This window comes from Thalassophryne amazonica, chromosome 11 (genome assembly GCF_902500255.1).
Source record: "Thalassophryne amazonica chromosome 11, fThaAma1.1, whole genome shotgun sequence".
NCBI classification, from domain to species: Eukaryota; Metazoa; Chordata; class Actinopteri; order Batrachoidiformes; family Batrachoididae; genus Thalassophryne; species Thalassophryne amazonica.
In genome coordinates, this window is record NC_047113.1 from 88,858,570 (window position 1) to 88,878,797 (window position 20,228).

A 20,228-nucleotide genomic window follows, 5' to 3' on the forward strand; every position below is an offset into this window, starting at 1 on the left:
TGTCTCCCTGATCTGAATTGGGAGCTGGTTCCACAGGAGAGGAGCCTGAAAGCTGAAGGCTCTGCCTCCCATTCTACTCTTACAAACCCTAGGAACTACAAGTAAGCCCGCAATCTGAGAGCGAAGCGCTCTAATGGGGTAATATGGTACTACGAGGTCCCTAAGATAAGATGGGACCTGATTATTCAAAACCTTATAAGTAAGAAGAAGAATTTTAAATTCTATTCTAGAATTAACAGGAAGCCAATGAAGAGAGGCCAACACGGGTGAGATATGCTCTCTCCTGCTAGTCCCCGTCAGTACTCTAGCTGCAGCATTCTGAACCAACTGAAGGCTTTTTAGGGAACTTTTAGGACAACCTGATAATAATGAATTACAATAGTCCAGCCTAGAGGAAATAAATGCATGAATTAGTTTTTTAGCATCACTCTGAGACAAGACCTTTCTGATTTTAGAGATATTGCGTAAATGCAAAAAGGCAGTCCTACATGATGCGGTATAAGTCCTGTGGTGTGTCGTCCACAAGACACGCGTGTCAAGCAGGACACACACCAGTAGATGTGGACATGATGAGACAAGTGCACTGCTCCATTCATGTCATTTCATTACTCTATGTCTGTGACCATGGGTCATCTACAGAGGAACAGACGGGTCATATTTGTATTGTCCACTTGATAAGAAAGATTCAATAAAATCTGGTGTTTTTATACGGTGTGTGGCTTTATTTTATTTTTTTTAATACGTCCTTGTCATTCTTGATCTGGCAGTTTCCCGTGCCTTTCACAGGACAGTGATGGTCGCTCAGTGGTAAAGTTTCTGATTAGCAGTCAGAGCTTTTGGAAAGTGCGGGTTTGATTCCTGTGGGTGGCATGTATTTTTTTCCACAGCAGCCGCGCGATGTGGTTTGCTCATATGAGCTGTTCTGATGTGAGTCGCCCTGAGTTGTACATATTCGAACTATGTGTGAAAGGGCCCTAACTAATCACAAGGATGCATGGATGGAATGTGTGCTGCATATTTCCACTGTCAGGGCAACTGTCAGTATGTAATTGGTATATCCAGAGGTGATGGTGCAGGTTAGAGGCTGAAAGTCAGAGGAAAGGCCTTATGGCAACTGCCTTAGGGTGGCAGTGAAAGCTGAACACCAATACCTCACCCCTAAATCAGAAAAAGAAACATGACCGCAAGGAAAATAAAATAGTGAGAAAGACAAGAATGATAGGGAGTAGCAGGAGGAGGCAAACTGTTTGGGGAAAGCTTCTAGTTTCTTTTTTTCCCATTCTGACCGCCTCTTCTCACCACTTCCTGTTTGTATTCCATTGACAACTTTTTCCCCGTTCTGTTGATTGACCTGGTTTCACAAGTATGTCTCGAATTACAGTTTCTCTCTGTTGTTTGCTCTGCTTTCATTTGGTCTTGACCTCTGTTATGGCCCTGAATGTCTTAATATATGTTGTGTTGGAAATCAGATGTGTTTTCATAGCTGGCATGGTCTGCACTTTTTTTGAGGGACTTATTGAGCCGACTCAAGCAATGACTGAATAGACACTGGCAGACAAACTGAGTCTAGAGACAGGATGAAATGCATGGTGATGTCGTATTGCGGTTGACACAATGGCTGACACATCAACAAATGTTAATCTGTATATTCAGCATCATCAGTCACTTTAATTCCGGCTTGTATTTTGTGCAGCATTTACGAGTAATGGAGTGGGAAGCAAGGTATTTTTTATTTTTATATATTTTTTCCCTGCAGCTGAACATGAAGGTGCCGCACATTGAGACAGTAGTTGTAGTTGTGTGGGTCTGCTTTCAGTCTTTTCTTACACACTCAGTATCTCTTCTTCTGTGATCTTTGTGTCTATTTTTGACAGTGCACATTCGATTTCAGCTGTTTTGTATGCGTGTGTTCGGCTTGTGTACATTTTATTCATTTTTTAACTTGCCCGTAGCTGATATAGTCATCACCTGCAACTACTTCAAAGCACACCCCCTCTTGAATGTTTCAAAATGTTATAAATTCAAGAACATTATCATCAGCTGTTTATTTTTAAAATCTAGATCCATGTCACAGAATTCTATGAGAATTCAGTAAAAACAAAGAACATAAACTGATTCCTTGTCATTGACAGCAGTCAAGCCACTTTTTTCAATCACTGGAATGTTAAAAAAAAAAGAAAAAAAAACTGTATTCATATTTTTCACGTGTGCGATTTATGTCAGAGTCAGAGAAAATCCATTAAAAAGCATGAATTATTTATTGTTGTTGGTATGATGTAAAACACTGACAGATCATTATTCTGCATATTTGGCTGCATGCTGGGTGCAGGACCTGAGAATTAACCCAGAGCCACACATATATTTAACTGCCAGTCTACAGTTTAAGCTAAAATTAAAAGACAATGCAGATAGTTTTCTTTGTTGAAAATTGACCAGAGCAGTCTGGGTAACCAACAGTGGTGGGCACAGCTAACCAAAAAGTTAGCTTTGATAACCATTAATCTGATAACTGAAAAGTTATCTTTTATGACGCTAAACCGAAAAACTGCTAAAATAAATTATCTTTATTGCGGCTAACCGATAACTTTTAGTATTGATTCAGACACGGCCACATCAGATTGCGCTGTCAGCTTCTGATAAACCAGTTTCACATTAAGCACTGCAGGGGCTGCTGCATAAATTCAAGGATTCAAGGAACGCATGAAAAATAAATGAATAAAAAAATAAAACCCCAAACATTGTCATCATCTTTCAAAAGCAGCAAAACACTATGAGAAGTCACAGTTTATCTCAGTATTATATACACCGTCATTTACAAACTAAAGCTGCTGCTCTTTTCACAACCCTGTGGCTTAAACAACAGAAATACGTCCATTAGTGCATTGATTGGCAGAGTAAAAGACATGTAGTAATATAAATTCTTACCTGTTAGTCAGCTGTCAGTGGGATTCATTAAATTCTGAAGAAAATATTCCACATAAAGCATCCTGATTATCCACAACAGTGTGTAAACAGTGAAGATTACAATACATCTCACCTGTCAACACAGGTGAGATGTATTGTACATAATCTCATGTTTTGTTTTAATTTATTTATTGTAATTATTGTTTGTTATTGTGTGTCTGAGGATGACAGATAGAAAGCAGCTTTTAGCTAAATCTGGCATATTTACACTAAGGCATGAAAATGTACAAAGTGTTCATTAATGTGCATTGTCCCCATCAAATAAACAAGAAAGAAAGAAAAGTCCCTCACAACTGTGCCGTGAGATCTCCTCTCTCCCACAGAGTATTGGCAATTAAATTATCCCATGCCACAAAGAAATAAAATAAAAGAATATTAAAATTAGTCTGTTTTGTTTGTGTCGAGCGGATGGTAACATCCAAAGTGAAACTGAACTACACTATCCACAATACTTCCTGCGTCGACCGGCCAATCATGTCTTGTGCTTAATGATGGCGTCATCAGCAAGCGACAGCCAGTCTGCCATAAACCACTGATCTACACATGGCAGAGATTAAAATGTTTGATTTTAGGTTGCCAAATGTTTTTGACTGTTAAACTTTGCTCACTTTACCAGCAAAAAAATTGTTAGCAGACAGAAAGTTATTGGAACTAAATTTATCGGAAGGTAATTGGTCCGATGATGGCTTTAAAACTTAGCTGAAAGGCAAATCCGCTAACAAAAACATTAGCTTCCATAATTGTCGGTTATCGGATTAGCTGAGCAGTGCCCACCACTGGTAACCAGTGAGTGAGTGTCATGGTCATGTGCTCAAATCGTGATTGCTGCACGCAAGTCAAATGATACATGGCTGAGTTTTGGCTCAATTGTCCCATAAATAGCATCTACGTGGTTTTATTAAGTCTTCCACTGTATGAGAATTTTAGACGTCTGTTCATATGTTGTTTCCTGACCTATTTCAATTTTAAATCATCTTCTGGGCTCTGTCACATTTATAATAGTCAAAATGTTGTATGCACGTTTGTCTGACTATTTTCTTTCTGTCTTTCTCTTCCTCCTTTTAGTGGATGGATGTATTGACTGGTCAGTGGATTTGAAGGAATACCATGTTCTGGCAGGGGAGCCAGTTCGGGTCAAATGTGCCTTGTTCTACAGCTACATTCGAACCAACTACACCATGGCCACCAACGCCAAACTGCGACTCATATGGTACAAGAACAAAGGAGATGCTGAGGTAGGCTCCCTTGGGAAAAATGGGTGATGAGATTAGCGGGAACTTTTTGAAGGATGCAGAATAGTAATGCCTGAAGGAAAGATGAAAACAAGAAGGGACACTATGACAGTGCAATACCTGTGCCTTACATTTTCATACAGATTCATACAGATTCATACAAATTAATTTTCAGTGTTTCTGTTATGTGTCGGACGCAGCTCGGAGAACCGACCAGCGTTTGAAGGACCCAGTATAAAATAAGCAGAGCACGGTACAAAGGCTAACTGAATTTAATACATAACAGTGATCATAATATAACAAAAAGGTGCGGTCTGGCGTGGTGCGCTCCCAGCAGCGCTAATGGTCCGGAGCCAGAAGCTGTTTCGGACCCAAGGACCCCGCCGACACCCCCCAGGTGGCCGCAACAACCGAGTCTCAGGAAGTGTGCTGACGAGCGTGAGACCTCACCCTCTCCTCTTTCACAGACCGTGCATCAAACCTGGACGTTTCTCAGCGTCCGCTGCTGATGAGATGGCTCCCAAGACGACGATCTCACCCGTCTGGTCACAAGGTCGAGTCTCTGGCAAATGCACACTGTGCACTTCAGTCTTAAATGCCAACATACTCCAATCCCTCCAGATGCACCTCAGCTGTGAGTCCTGACGAGTCGCAGGTGATCAGGGTGAAGTCCTAACAGCCTCAGCAACACAGCCACTCAGTCCCAAATGCACGCCACCTGGGAGGAAACACAAAAGGCAAACAAACCAGCAGCCAGGCCCCCCCAGCCATACAACAGTACCCCACCCTCACGGGAAGCCTCCCGGCGACCACACACACCTGGCCCAGGAGAAACACCCCCCTCCAGGGACCACGGCTGGAAACCACGTCCGCGCTCGTCCTCCAACAGACTGCCCGAACTGGCTGCATATTTGCCCTTGGTTCTAACAGTCTTAGCACAGGTGTGGCCAGGAGTTCCTACACCTGTGCGGTCAGCCTTTAACCAAACGTGTGATTAGTCAAAAACAAAACAACCAAAACATCCCCCCCCCCCCTCCCCAGGGGACCGTCCCATCAAACCCCAGGGAAGGGGAGAAAGGAAAAACAACCCAAACCCAAGCCTACAAACAAAAATACTTAAACACCCCCCCCCCCCCCAGAGGACCGTTCCATCAAACCCCAGGGAAGGGGAGAAAAGAAAAACAACCCACATGTAAACACACAAACAAAAATGCCAAAAGACCCCCCCTCCTCCCCCCCAAACGACACGCAGGGACCAACACCCCCCAGAGGGCCACCCGCCAGCTCCAGGAGTAATAACCACGGCCGAGGTCCCTCTGGGATCCACCGTCACCCACGGGGACTACCAGCGCCCCCCAGAGGACCACTCGTCAACCCCAGGAGACGCCTCCCCACACGACCAATGGACCCAGCCCCGGCCGCCCACGGCTAGATGGACCCAACGCCTTTTCCCCCCCAGAGGACACCACAGTCAAACCCTGAGGGTGGAAACTGGGGGAGGAAAAACAAAACAAAAACCCCAAACCCCCCCCCCCCCAAACGACACGCAGGGACCAACACCCCCCAGAGGGCCACTCGCCAACTCCAGGAGTAATAACCACGGCCGAGGTCCCTCTGGGATCCACCGTCACCCACGGGGACCACCAGCGCCCCCCCAGAGGACCGCTCGTCAACCCCAGGAGACGCCTCCCCTCACGACCAATGGACCCAGCCCCGGCCGTCCACGGCTAGATGGACCCAACGCCCGTTCCCCCCCAGAGGACACCACAGTCAAACCCTGAGGGCGGAAACTGGGGGAGGGAAAACAAAACAAAAACCCCAAAACCCCCCCCCCCTCCCCTCCCGGGTGCAGAGGCCACCTGGGAAACGCCCAGCACAACCTAACTGCACCCCTCCAGCAATGCCGACACTACGGCACCCCCGGCTGGAGTCAGAGGAGAAGAGAGGGCATAACAAAAAACAAAGAGAAAAAAAAACAACCCAAATACCACCCCATCACCCCCCCAGGGGACCGTTCCACCTAATCCTGGGGATGTGAAACAAAAAGAAACAAGAAAAAAAAAAAAACAGACCAACACACAGTTATTTGGGTCCCCGTCTTTCCTTTTTTTTTTTTTTTTTTTTTTTTTTGTGTAGCAAAGGCTGCAGGATCACACCCCCAGACAAACAGTGGACAACAAAAAACAAAAACCCACACAAAAACCCACTCAAAAAAAAACACCCACACAAAATGAACCAACACAAAACAAATCAGTGAGTTATACCGTCAAGCTCAACCACATGGAACACACCTGTTCCTACTCAAGAGCTTGACGGTACCGTGATTCAGTCACCACAAGGGGGAACCAGAGTGCTAAAAAATGAAAAACCCCCTTTGGTGACAAAAAACAAACGAGCTGCATCCTCGTGCGCAGCTGTGTGCAACACAACCAAAATGTGCTCAACTAAATAACGCCGGAGCTGAAACAACAGACGCAGTAGTTACCTTTTATCCGGGGAAACGGGGCTACGACTGTAGCACAGGAAGCCCAGCGACCCGTGCTAACAGAGCTCCGCCGTGCGCGTGAACCCATTACAAACGCACTCTTGCAGCTCCCGTTTACACCTCTTATCCGGTCGGAGTGTGACGCGAAGCTGTCGCCAGTCACACTCCACCACGACCCACGGATAAGGCACAAACACAGGACACGGCTGCAAGAGAGCACAAATTAGTATCCAGTAATGGGTTCTCAAACACGCACCTTCCGGGCGGAGAGCCCCGCAACTGATCCGGATAACCACTGAACGTCTGCTGCCGCCTTCCCGGCGCGTTACCGTCTCTGCTACCGCTGGGTCCGTGATGTCTGGCCAGAGACTACTGTTATGTGTCGGACGCAGCTCGGAGAACCGACCAGCGTTTGAAGGACCCAGTATAAAATAAGCAGAGCACGGTACAAAGGCTAACTGAATTTAATACATAACAGTGATCATAATATAACAAAAAGGTGCGGTCTGGCGTGGTGCGCTCCCAGCAGCGCTAATGGTCCGGAGCCAGAAGCTGTTTCGGACCCAAGGACCCCGCCGACACCCCCCAGGTGGCCGCAACAACCGAGTCTCAGGAAGTGTGCTGACGAGCGTGAGACCTCACCCTCTCCTCTTTCACAGACCGTGCATCAAACCTGGACGTTTCTCAGCGTCCGCCGCTGATGAGATGGCTCCCAAGACGACGATCTCACCCGTCTGGTCACAAGGTCGAGTCTCTGGCAAATGCACACTGTGCACTTCAGTCTTAAATGCCAACATACTCCAATCCCTCCAGATGCACCTCAGCTGTGAGTCCTGACGAGTCGCAGGTGATCAGGGTGAAGTCCTAACAGCCTCAGCAACACAGCCACTCAGTCCCAAATGCACGCCACCTGGGAGGAAACACAAAAGGCAAACAAACCAGCAGCCAGGCCCCCCCAGCCATACAACAGTTTCAGTGACACCAAAAAATATTGGTCTTTTTTAAATTAAAAAAAATATTTCCCACATAGTTGTCATGAAGCAGGCAACTAGCTGTACAAACCAAAATGTTTTAGAGCTAGCTTCAAGGGGCCATATAGGCAACTGCAAGCTTTTCCATGTCTACTTGTGTTTTTAATGAGGATGGGAGGTTGGGGTATGGCCGTGATAATTTCTTTCCAAAATTGAAACATTGTCCTTGACAAGCACATCTCCCTTCTAGCATGATAAATTTATATTGACTCCAAAACTTTAAAATTACTTTAAACTTATAGTGCCGCAGGTTTTTTTTTTTTTTAAAGATTTAAGTCATAAAAAGATTTTTTTTTGGCACCGCTAAAATTGCATTCCTTAGCATTTAGATAAAAGATTCATAATATGATTTTACCAATATGGTAAAAAATTCATGCTGTCTGGAAACAATTCGGAATTTCAACCTGTGAGGGCGGGGGGGGGGGGGGTGTTCAAGGGGTCAGGTGCTATGACCAACATTTGGCAGATTTGGAAGTGAATTACAAGAAGTCTTGATGTTAATGTAAATTGGGTCACAGATAAGATCAAATCTGCACACTTGCGCATGCAATTCCTCCTGTAGTTATTCTGCATGATGGTGATAAAGGAAAACACAATATTCACTATGGAATTCCCCCCAGATAAATATGTTATCTTCATTAAAATGAGCTGTAATTTTACATGTTCCTCAAACTAAATTTCCTCACCTCTTGGGGAACCATCACCTTATCGTAGTGGAGAGGTTTGTGTGCCGCTATGAACCTGAGAGCTGTGTTGTCTGGAGCCTTGTGCTCCTGGCAGTGTCTCCCATGGCAAATTGGTCTCAGGCGAGAGGCCAGACTAAGAATGGTTCACAAGACACCATGACAGAATGAGGTAGAGGAAATGTGACCCAGCCCGGAGGAAGCCCGGGGCCCTCATCTGGAGTCAGGCCTGTATGTAGGGCCTGTCAGCAAGCACCTGGTGGCTGTGCTTGCCACGGAGCCCAGTCGGGCACAGCCTGAAAAAGCAACGTGGACTTTCCATCTCCACCCTGTCGGCTCACCACCTGCAGGGGGAACCGCAGGTGTTGGGTGCGCTGTCCTTTGGGTGGCAGTGAAAGTCGAGGGCCTGGGGGTGTGGAACCTCACCTCGCTATGGGGGAAGGAGCCGGAGCGTGTGCGGGAGGTGGAGTGATACCAGTTAGAGCTGCACGTATTTCATACGATTCCTGCTTCATGCGCAATTCATGCGCAATTCAACCACATTCGTACTATGTGTGAAGGGGCCCTAACCAATTCCTCAAATTAGCTATTCCAAACGAGTTAGACTTTTCAACACACTCCAAGATCGAACACAAGTATGAGCAATAGGAAGAGGTTGTACAACTTCATATTAGTGTGTAATGGTGTGAAAGTGTGAAAGGCCATGTTTGGGAATTGAGCCCATGACCTTCTTCCTGTCAGGCAACAGTGCTCATCACTAAGCCACCATGCTGCCCACCTTCATGCCATTTACAATAAATAAATAATTCAGTCACATTCAAAGGGTTATGTTCATATGTGCCTTACAACTAATTTAAATTATCCATATTTTTTAACTGTGTAGTTTTATCAGGTTTATAACCTTAACAGTAATTGCCATTGTGATTGGACCTGAATATGAATTAAAATGTGCTTTCCACATGTCAGATATTTTCAAAAGAAGCTTTAAATGTTATTTTATATTAACATTAAAATAAAAGTGTTGCTTTTATCTTAATGTTAAATTAAAATAACTTTAATTTAGAATTTACTGCCGATTTTATCAAAATGAAATAAGGCAAGGTTTATTAGCATAATGTTTGTTTTTGTTTGTTTGTTTCTTGTTTTGTTTTTTTCCATGCTTGTCCAGCTGTCAATCATCCCTCAAATTCACTGGGCATATGCAATTTGAATTTGATAGAGACAGAAACAGTATTTGATTGAAATGCCAAAAGCACTGGATGAAGTTAGATTAGAGGTCACAACATGTGTAGAACTGACAGCAGTAAACACAAATGTAAATAACCACCTTCAGTTCACAAGTGTAATCAACAAATGTGAATGACAAAATGTTTGCAAACATGGAATATGAAGCATAAGTTGCAGCAAGTTTTTTTTTTTTTTTTTTACTCTTTTATTGTGCTTTTAATCTTTTAATTATGCTCTTTGATCTTTTGGTCCATTTTGGTTTATATTTGGCGCTCTATAAGTTCAACAAGTTGAACTAAATAGAATTCCTTCATGCACTGTAAATAATCAACTATCTCTACTTCATTTGTCTGTTCTAGCAGATTAGCAGATGTATAGCAGATAATTGGGTAGTTTCTGTTGTCATTATGATTTAAAGAGTACACACCATTGTTTGACAATAAATGGCTGTCTCCAGGGTTTCTTTCTGAAAACTGTTTCTGTATTTCGGGCCTGCAACACATTCCAAAAAAGGTTGGGGATGGGGAAATTTAGGACCAGTAATGATGTAATAAATAAACATGCCACAGTGACCTAGTGTTTAGAACTGTTGCCTCACAGAGAGAAGGTCCTGGGATCACTTCCCACTTGATCCTTTCTGTGTGGAGTTTGTATGTTCTCCCGGTGTGCACTTGTGTTCCCTGTGGGTGCTCTGGATTCCTCCCACTTTCAAAGACATGAAGATTAGGAGACACTCTCACTCACAAAGGTATGAGTGAGAGTGTGATTGTGTTTCTGTCTCTATGTTGCCCTGCGATGGACTGGCGGCATGTCCAGGGTGTACCCTGCCCTGTGATCCTTAACCGAGATAAATGGGTACAGGAAATGAATGAAAGAATACATGAGCAAAAATTATATATATATATATAAAAGAGCATTTTGTGGTTCATATTCACACAAGCTGTCACAGGATTAACCCTCTGGGGCCATCTATGTAGTCCTCATAGAAGCTGTGTGATGACGTGCGCAATGTGAATATCCAATTGGAATTGGTTCACCGTCACATGGTTTTCCAGTATCCAATCATAGGGCAGAGCAGTCGCACATGGTAGACTAAAGATCATATGTAGAAGCATTGTGTAAGGGGCCTTTCACACTGAATCCGTCAGGCCAATCCGTCAACGCATGGAATCCGTCGGATCCATCGGAAAACGCATCCGACGGATCCGATGCATGACGTCAGATGCGTCGCTTTGGAAGCGGCAAAAAAAAAAAAAAAGCGGGGGGCGGAGGTTGCCACGTCACACTCTGGCTGTTTCCACAATCTGAAAAAGTTCAGCGATCGCCATCTTGAATTTGCGTCGCCTGAACCACAAAAAAAGCTTTAAAAAACAGCAGTAGAACGATTCTCTCATCACCCTGCTGGGAGAAGCTTTTTTTTTTTCACTCCCTCAGAGTGACCGCCGACCGAGGGAGGACCGACGACTTGATGGGATATCAATTGAACGGCGACAGCGGGCCGACCCACACAGAGAAGCCGGCCTTCAGGCATCATCACTGGGCAGACCGAGGCAGGCAGCGGGGGTGATGGAGCAAACCCACTCAGTCCGAAATCTCCCACTTTTTGGATATATGCGAAGTCCCAGTTTGCCCAACGGAGTTTAGTTCTGCAGCTTTATCGAGGTGAGAATAATGTAAAAATAAAACGTGACGTTTACTGAACTGCTTTGAAGGTTTAATGATCGGCTAACGTTAGCGTAGCCTTTTAGCACAGTTGATCTGAGTGAACACTTTAATTTCTAAATGGTTCAGTCATTTTATTTTTACCAAATAAAGCTACAGCTTTTTTCAGACACCACAAAAGCTTAACTTTAAATAACTTATTTTTTCGGGCGTTTTTCCATCGTTTTTTCCCCTTTTTTATATATATATATATATAAACTGTTTAGTGTTTCTTTATATTTAAATAAATATTTTTTTTTATTATTTGTCCCAATCAGGAATTTGCTGTGCAGACAACCAAACTTCCATTGATGAGCTGAACACCATGATGTCCAGTCGAAAGAAAACATCTCTGCTTTTCAGCAACACCACCAGAGTTCAAAGCTGCAGAAGAGACCTTCATCTGGTCCTGAGAATCCAACATAACATCATCTGCTTCTAAATAAAAGGCTCTTTAAACAGCAACTATTTTATTATTTTTTTAAAAAGCTGTTTCATTTTATATTTTAACAATAAATGAATGGATCATTAAAAATGTCCACGAAATCAAAGTCATTCAAAGTCAATCACACTGCAGTCATTGTTACATTATTTCCTGTTGCATTTATAATAAACATTTGTATTTATTTAGTGTCTGTTTTCTGGTTGAAATGAGATATAAATAATCTACCAGACTTAAAAAAAATGTACAAATTTCCATGTTATTTTGTCTAAAAATAAATATCAGAGATTCCTTGTGTTAAACAAGAAATTAATCTGAAATAACAGGTGGTTTTAATTTACAGATGAAAGGTTTCTAAAGAACTGTTTGATTTATTTAGCTATTTTAATTACAAGTGTTATAAACTTTTTAACAGTAATCAGAAATTCTGAGGTAACAACAACAAAAAAACATTTCGAAGGATTTTTCTTCAGAAAACTGTTCCACAAATGAGCAGTCCTGTGACACGTATGTTTTGCACAGATCAGTGGTTTCCACGGATCCATTTTGTAGAGATCAGTGGTTTCTGCCACCCATCTTCCGTGTTTTGGCCCGACGCATTGTTCCTATTGGACAACGCCAAGGTACGTCACAGCTCAGCAGGTTGGAAGTTGGATTGGATTGAACTTTGACTCCGTCAGCCTGCTGACAAGCGGCAATGCACGCTCCCGTCAGATGCGTAGGTTTAGCTCGGCTTTTGACGTGACGCATCTGATGCATCTAAAACGCAACACGTCTCATTGAAAATAATGCTTTTTAGACCGATTTTTGACGCAGTTGACGCATCTGACGGATTCAGTGTGAAAGGCCCTTTACTCTTTAGCATGTGAATGCTGTTGGAATCGCCCTCTGGCTGCGGGCTCCATGCGTAAAAGCGCAGCGTTGTGCATATGAATGAAGGAGATCAGCATAAGAACGTCTCATACAACCTCACATGGTCGACCAAAGAGTGTCACTGAGAGAAATAATTCACTACTTAGCCAGTGAATATTGCTGAATAAGCCTCTCTCACTCTCACTCGTAAAGTGCCATTTATGCATTTGAATGGGGGGTGGGGTTAACAGGGCCTCAAACTGTGAAGAGAGGTTGTTTACAGTGCAGGAACGCATTCCAAGAGGGAGTCAAACTCCATGGAATTAAAATGTTTGTGTTGTAAGCCTTTGTGTAATAGCAGGCAGAAATTGTTTTGAGATGTGGTATAAATATAAACAAAATGCATAGAACATTTTGTATGTATTGTTCAAAATGTGCATTTTTGTTTATTGTTAGAAACTTAATTTTGTAAATTATTTTGTACAAGATCCCAAACTAAGTAGAGAAGCTTGAATCTTCGACTGGACTGGGTTGCTTGACGTTAGGACATTTCGCTTCAAATCACAGAAGCTTCCTCAGCTAAAATTCTTGCTCTGGTAGTCTGACTTCTGTCTTGACTCTTGTAGAGAAGAATAAACCAGAAGCCAACAAAAGCTGGAGTTTTTAACCTAACCAGACCCCTCCTACCGAGAGGCCGACTGCTGTAGGCTAGTGACTAAACAATAGCTCTAATTAGCACCTATTGTGCACTCTCCTAATGATGGGATGGAAGCCTCCCCTGATGGCTCCCTTGACGACTCTCCTGATGACGTGAATGACTCATTACCATGAACAAAAGACTGAAACTGCTTAGACCTGAGTACCCCATTGTAAACAGGGGACAAAGCGTGTCTGAGACCCGCCCCCCGGTTAAGGCTGGGTTTCAACTGTTTTACAAAGAATGCTTCCTTGACACCTCTCTCAAACCATTTCTTCTGTCTGGCTAAGATTTTAACTTCCTTGTCCTCAAATGTGTGGTTAGTGTCTTTCAGGTGGAGATGAACTGCAGACTGAGGTCCACTGGCGACCTCTCTGCGGTGCTGGTATAGCCTCTTGTTTAAAGGTTGCTTAGTCTCACCTATGTAGTGTTCATTACAGTTTTCCTGACATCTGATATAATACACTACATTGCTCTGTTTGTAACTAGGGATCCTGTCCTTAGGGTGAACTAATTTCTGTCTCAAGGTGTTAACCGGTTTAAAGTAAACTGGGATTTTGTGCTGTCTGAAGATCCTCTGTAGTTTTTCCCCTACTCCTGCTAAATAAGGGAGAGACACTCCTCTTCTTCTTGTCTCCGTCTCCTGTCTATCTGGTCTCTTTGTTTTCTGGGACTTCTGCACTTTATCCAGGGACCATCATGGGTACCCACATACTGTGAGGGCTTTCCGTACAAGTTGTTGTTCTTTAGCCCTTCCCTCTGCAGTTGTGGGCACCTGTAGGGCTCTGTGTTGAAGAGTCCTGATCACCCCGAGCTTGTGTTCAAGGGGGTGGTTTGAGCCAAAGAGCAAATATTGGTCAGTGTGAGTGGGTTTTCTGTAAACCTCTGTCTGGAGGTTTACAGAAGGAGGAAAGCAAGCTGAGGAAGCTTCTGTGATTTGAAGGGAAACGGCCTCACGTCAAGCAACCCAGTCCAGTCGAAGATTCAAGCTTCTCTACTATGGAAACCACCTGGACAACTGAGAGCCTACACAGAAACATCCCAAACTAACTTTATAAAGTGTCAAAATAGTTGTTTATTATAGTTTGCTGTGTTTTGAATAAATGTGTGAAAATTATTTCCGCTTTATTTTTTCTTATTTCTGATTGTAAACCAATATTACACTTATAAAACAGCACTATAGCATATATATTTTGAAAGTACAGGTTGTCCTGAAAAAAAGAGACATACCACTTGATTGTGGGATGCAAGGTGAGCTTTTAACAGCGATAATAAAACATTTATGCCAGGCGAGTAAACTGTCCAAAAAATGCCCTCGGACCCCAGAGGGTTAATTAAAATTTGATTAATTTTACAGTTCTCCTAAACATGCAGGATTATCCTGTCTGTAATGATCACATGACATTGTACTTTATCTCCGAGTACCCTCAATTCATTCATTCTCTTACACCTTTTATTTTTCTTTTTTTTCATTATATTTTATGTACTGATTTATTTTTTCCTCTATTGCACCTTGTAGGAGCCAATCATCTTTTCAGGCCACAGGCTGAGTAAAGAAGATGACTCCATCTGGTTCCGATCTGCTGAAATGGAAGACAATGGATTCTACACGTGTGTGCTGAGGTAACGTGTGTGTGTGTGTGTGTGTGTGTGTGTGTGTGTGTGTGTGTGTGTGTGTGTGTGTGTGTGTGTGTGTGTGTGTGTGTGTGTGTCACTGTGCTGTGAGGAAACTCATGTGTCTCTCAATGTTTGACATTGTGTGTTTCTGGAAAATCACTGTTCACAGATGAAAGCAAAATAAAATCACTGAAATTTCTGTGATGTTGCAAAGGCAAGATGAATTTTGCGATCCTATTTTGCTGGAAGTAATGTCAAATATATCTAAACTGACTGTGTTGATAAAATTAAAAGGAGACAGTAAAGTGGACTTGCTAAGCTGTCACTTTAACATTGTTAAAAAGAAAGGACACTGAGGACAATCCAAAGATAATGGTGAGGAAATCATCTAACCTTGACTGTCATCAGCCTGCGTCTGACCCCTCTGTGTTCTGGGCCAAGAGATTTCTGGGCCAGTGTTGATGATTTATAGTACACAGGCTTAAGTACATGGTGTAAGTGCATTTGAAGGAGTGTCCAGCCCCAACTATTGCACAGCACATAATTGGAGTGCAAAGTAATATTCTTTATGTAAATGAGTTGTCTTGATAGGTGTCTCTCACAGCCTGTTTGTTTGAGAAAATAACAACAGAAAAACTCAGATTTCAACACACAGAGGAAGTGTTGCTTCTTTTCTGTGCAGGGTGAGCTTACATCACTGCATGATAGAAATTACGTAGTTGTTGGCTGTTGTATTATTTTATAAAACACATTTATATCTCCTTTGAACAAAATTGATGTGCAAATGACAGCTGTCTAGGTTAGATATTAGCAACAGCAATTACCCTGTGCTGAGAACTAAGTGCTCAGGGTGGCTGTATTCTGCTGTCATACTGCTATAATTTGCTGTTATTATGTGAAAAGAAGTTGTGGCAATACACCAGACTGTAGGCATGGGAAAAAAAACACTGTAAATAATAATGAAATGAAATAAAATAAACAATAAAATAATGATAATAATAATAATAATAAATGGTTTGCATTGTGGCAATGCACTCACAGTGGCAGATACATCCAGCAGTGACACGCCCCCCTACTCTGTGTCACCTTGTTTACCTTATTTTAACAAAATCTTTTTTTTTCTTTAAATGTTACTGATAAGAGCTACACTACCCACAATCCTAAATTGAAATTCTGATGTCTCTGATTGGTGAGAATTCCAGTTACCAGGTAGTTTTTTTTTTTTTTTAATTCTGTGAACCAGTTTTTCACTGGCGGTGCACTCAGTTGTAGTTTTGACATTTTTTTGTCGTGGGTGTCTGTAATTTGCTGTTGTCTCAGGCCTCATCCATATGGAGAAGGGTTTTGGCATTTTGTATAGTATTGGCTTTTCTTTCATCCATACGGAACTAGCATTTTTAGAGGCTGAAAAGGCCTACTTTTTGGAACCCGGTCCCAGAGTGGGCAAATTTGAAAAAGTTGCCTTTCTATTTTTGTATGGGCAAGCAATGTGGAACTTTTATGAAACAATGGTGTAACAGCCCCATGCAGAAAAAGTTTTTTTTCATTTTGTTCGTGGCTGGACAAGCCTCGGTGTCCTCTGGCTTGGGCTTAGAAACACACTGGAGCAGACTGCTTGTCTTTCAGGCTCCATTTTCAGTGACTTTGTGTGGATGCAGATTTTTTTTTTTTTTAAACAATGCCGTGTTTATGGAACACCTTTCATAAATTATAAAAAAAAGAGATCATATTGTCAGGACGGGCAGCGGCCCGGCACCAGGAGCGCCTGGACCCACAATACAGACTCCCAGACTAGGCTTAGGTGTGGATGAAATCATGGTCTTTATTCTAGGCTCTGGTACAGTACACAGGTGATCAGTCAGTGAGGCAGAGGTACAAGCAGGGTTAGGCTGAGATGCAGTCATGGACAAGCAGGGTTCTGTGGCATGAGCAATCACAGACATCTGGGGAGAGGCAAGAGGCATAGTTGAGGAGAACAGAGCAGAAATCGAAACATGGCATGGCAAACTTAGTACTGTGATCAAAGGCTGGAAAGTGTACGAGACAACAATCCGGCAGGGAAGTGAAGGACTGTGAGGTTTAAATGCAGGTGGGCTAATCAGGATGTGAGATGAGGAACAGGTGGTGTTAATGAGGTGCACGTGAGGAAAGATGTAGAAAGGAGCATGGCTAGTGAACAAAGATTATACACGGGCAAGATTGTGAGGAGGGGACTGCACAGAGTGGAGTGATGTAATAGATAAAGACACTTGATCTGGTGCCAAGAGTGAAAGATACAAGGCCGGTGCAGGGAACACAATCAAATATGAGTGAAGGACGAAGACATGATGGGAGGTGCAGGGGTGTGGAGTGGAAACAAATGGCAATGGGGAAAAACAGAACAGAGCTAAAACGGAAATCAAGGGCTGAATAGAATACAACAACAAACCGGACATGAACATGAGAACTGAAAGAAAATAAACACCAAGACAAAACTAAACTGGGATTGACTAAGAAAACAAAGTGGCTAAGCAAACTAGAAATAAAGCAGAGACTGTGATTAACAAAACCTGACACTAAAGCACAACATAATATAACGAATGAGAAGAACTAAATAAACAAGTGATAAACAACTAAAACACAAACTGGCTGAACAAAACAAGAACAGAACTGGACAATGGCTAAAGTATAAAAGTAGCAAAGAAACAAAGTGGCAAAGCAAAATAGAACATAGAATAAACACATGATGAAAACAACTAACTAATAAAACAAAGCTGGGGCAGATGGAGATGAACTAAAGAAAGAAGCAAAATAAGGATTAAAGCCTAGATCAGGGCCAGGCATGACACATAAAGGGAAAGTTCCAGTTCCTTATGGCCGAGGCCTAAATTATCATATTCACAACTGGAGGTGTGGGTTGCAGCTTAGCAGTGATCAGAAATGTGTTTGTGAGTGTGTGATGAATCAGCTGACAGATATTATGTTGCTGCTGTGAGGTAAACACAAACTCTGATTGCAGTCCAGAATTCAACACTGTACAACAACTAGGCTAGAGTTTACTTTACACACAACATGAACAGGAAAATATCATTAAATTCAATGTTAACCTTATAAACACTGCATTAATGAAAAGGATGAGAAGAAGGTTTACAAGAAGATCAGGAAGGCTGGAGTTACAATGCATTGTGGGATGAATAGTTCCTTCTTAATGATATACATAGCCTTGTACCTTTGCCTCTTTTTCTTTTTCCTTTTTTTATCCAAATCAAATCTTTTTGTGGAGATGATTCATCTTGTCGGTGATTGGCTTGGTTCAATGATTAAAAGGCTTTATGTAAGGATTTTCGGAAACATCAATGGTGGTATTTTTTTACTTCCAGAACCAGAACTCTTAAAAAAGGCTGCAATCACTTGACAAAGACATAGAGAGTGTGATGACTGATTAGAGAGTGACAATCATCATGCATAGGTTTGTGAGTGTGACAGATCCACGTTTTCCACACTGGTCCCAGTCAGCATGTTCGGAATAGCTTTCAATTCACAAATATAAACTGTGCCCATCTATATTATAATAGCCAAGTGGCCTCTGTGTGCGTGTGTGCATGTAGGCGTGCATGTGTATGGCTTCGATCACAGAGAAACTGAGGAGAGCTGACATTTGCCGTTTGGTATGCTTATGTATTTTGGGTCCAGGATGAAAGCTGCAAAAACATGTTGTAATGTTGATAGCACTAATATTTTTAGAGAAATTAGCAATATTAGCTAACAACAATGGATGTTGTGCAGTGCACCATGGGGGTTTGGGGTTTTTCCAGTGTTGTTACTGTGGTTCATGTTGGGAAAGTGTAGTGACACGGACCCACAACAGAGGTCGCAAATAAACGGACAATAGATGAGCCAAAATACAACACTTTACTGTTGTGAAACGTGCACAACGAAATACAGACAAATGCAGAATTTAGATTAGAGTCAAATGTACAAAGGTGATGTGTGGGCAGGCTCGAGGATAGGAGACGTCCGTCCAGAGAAGAGCCCGATCCCACACGATTTCCATTGCCACCGAACCCGGAGGATACTGGAGCCACCAAGTCCTGAGTCCCCAGGTGGCCACCGTCTCCGGCTGTTGGATCTGGTACTGCTGGCAGGAAACAAAGACAGAAAGCGAGGTGAGTGTGGTGACACTCAGCAACTCCTCGCACACAGTTCAGGAATTGCAGGTGGGAATTACACCTCCACCTCCGCAAATATGAACACAGTCTTTCACAGGACCTGAAACAAACACTTGTCTTCACGGGTCGGGAAGGGTGCGGTTCGTCACCCTGTCGTCCACGACCAGCTCAGCCTCCAGCTGACACAAGCAGTCAGGAACTCCTGTAGTAATCAGATAAACAGTTAAGTGTGATACGGCACAGAATATGGCTGAGGAAGTTACCTCCGAAGGTAGGCGATATCTCGGCAGCGGGGTGGAGATGCTGTCCGGCCTTTATGAGGTGGTTGATGATGTGGTGATAGGTGACAGCTGTCAAGAGTTGATGAGTGCTGTCACTCCTGGCCATTCCCGTGAGGAGGCTGCACCCTCTCATGCCTGAAGCCTGCACTTCAGGCAGGGCGCCCTCTGGTGGTGGGCCAGCAGTACCTCCTCTTCAGCGGCCCACACAACAGGACCCCCCCAACGGGCACCTCCTGGCGCCCGACCAGGCTTGTCGGGGTGTCGGGTGAAGTCTGCCAGGAGGGCCGGGTCCAGGATGACGCTCCTCTTCACCCAGGAGCGTTCCTCAGATCCATACCCCTCCCAGTCCACCAAGTACTGGAACCCCCGGCCCTTTCGACAGACATCCAGGAGCCGGCGCACCGTCCAAGCCGGCTCCCCGTCGATGATCCAGGCAGGAGGTGGCGCCGGTCCGGGAGCACAGAGGGGTGAGGTGTGGTGTGGTTTGAGTCTGGAAACATGAAATACAGGGTGGATCCGCAGTGAAGCTGGGAGTTGGAGCTTCACTGCGGCCGGACTGAGGACTTTGAAGGGGCCAATGTATCTGTCCTTTAGTTTTGGGGAGTCCACCTGTAGGGGAATGTCCTCTGTAGACAACCACACCTCCTGCTCGGGCTGATATGCAGGGGCCGGGGAATGCCGGCGGTCTGCATGGGCCTTAGCCCTCGTCAGGGCCTTCATCAAGGCAGAATGGGCGGTGCGCCACACCCGACGGCATCTTTGCAGGTGGGCCTGGACCGAGGGCACACCGACCTCTCCCTCCACTATGGGAAACAATGAGGGCTGGTACCCCAGACACACCTCAAACTGGGAGAGGCCGGTGGCAGAG

The 20,228-nt window shown here is 43.7% G+C and overlaps 1 protein-coding gene across 1 annotated transcript in view; it reads left to right on the plus strand.

Annotated features, from left to right (window-relative positions):
* The window catches only part of il1rapl2 (interleukin 1 receptor accessory protein-like 2), a 1,327,545-nt gene that overhangs the window by 685,662 nt on the left and 621,655 nt on the right, over window positions 1-20,228 (plus strand). The window contains exons 2-3 of the mRNA XM_034182329.1: window positions 4,030-4,199; window positions 14,834-14,937. Coding sequence (XP_034038220.1) covers window positions 4,030-4,199; window positions 14,834-14,937 — 274 coding nt within the window. The remainder of the gene's footprint in view (window positions 1-4,029; window positions 4,200-14,833; window positions 14,938-20,228) is intronic.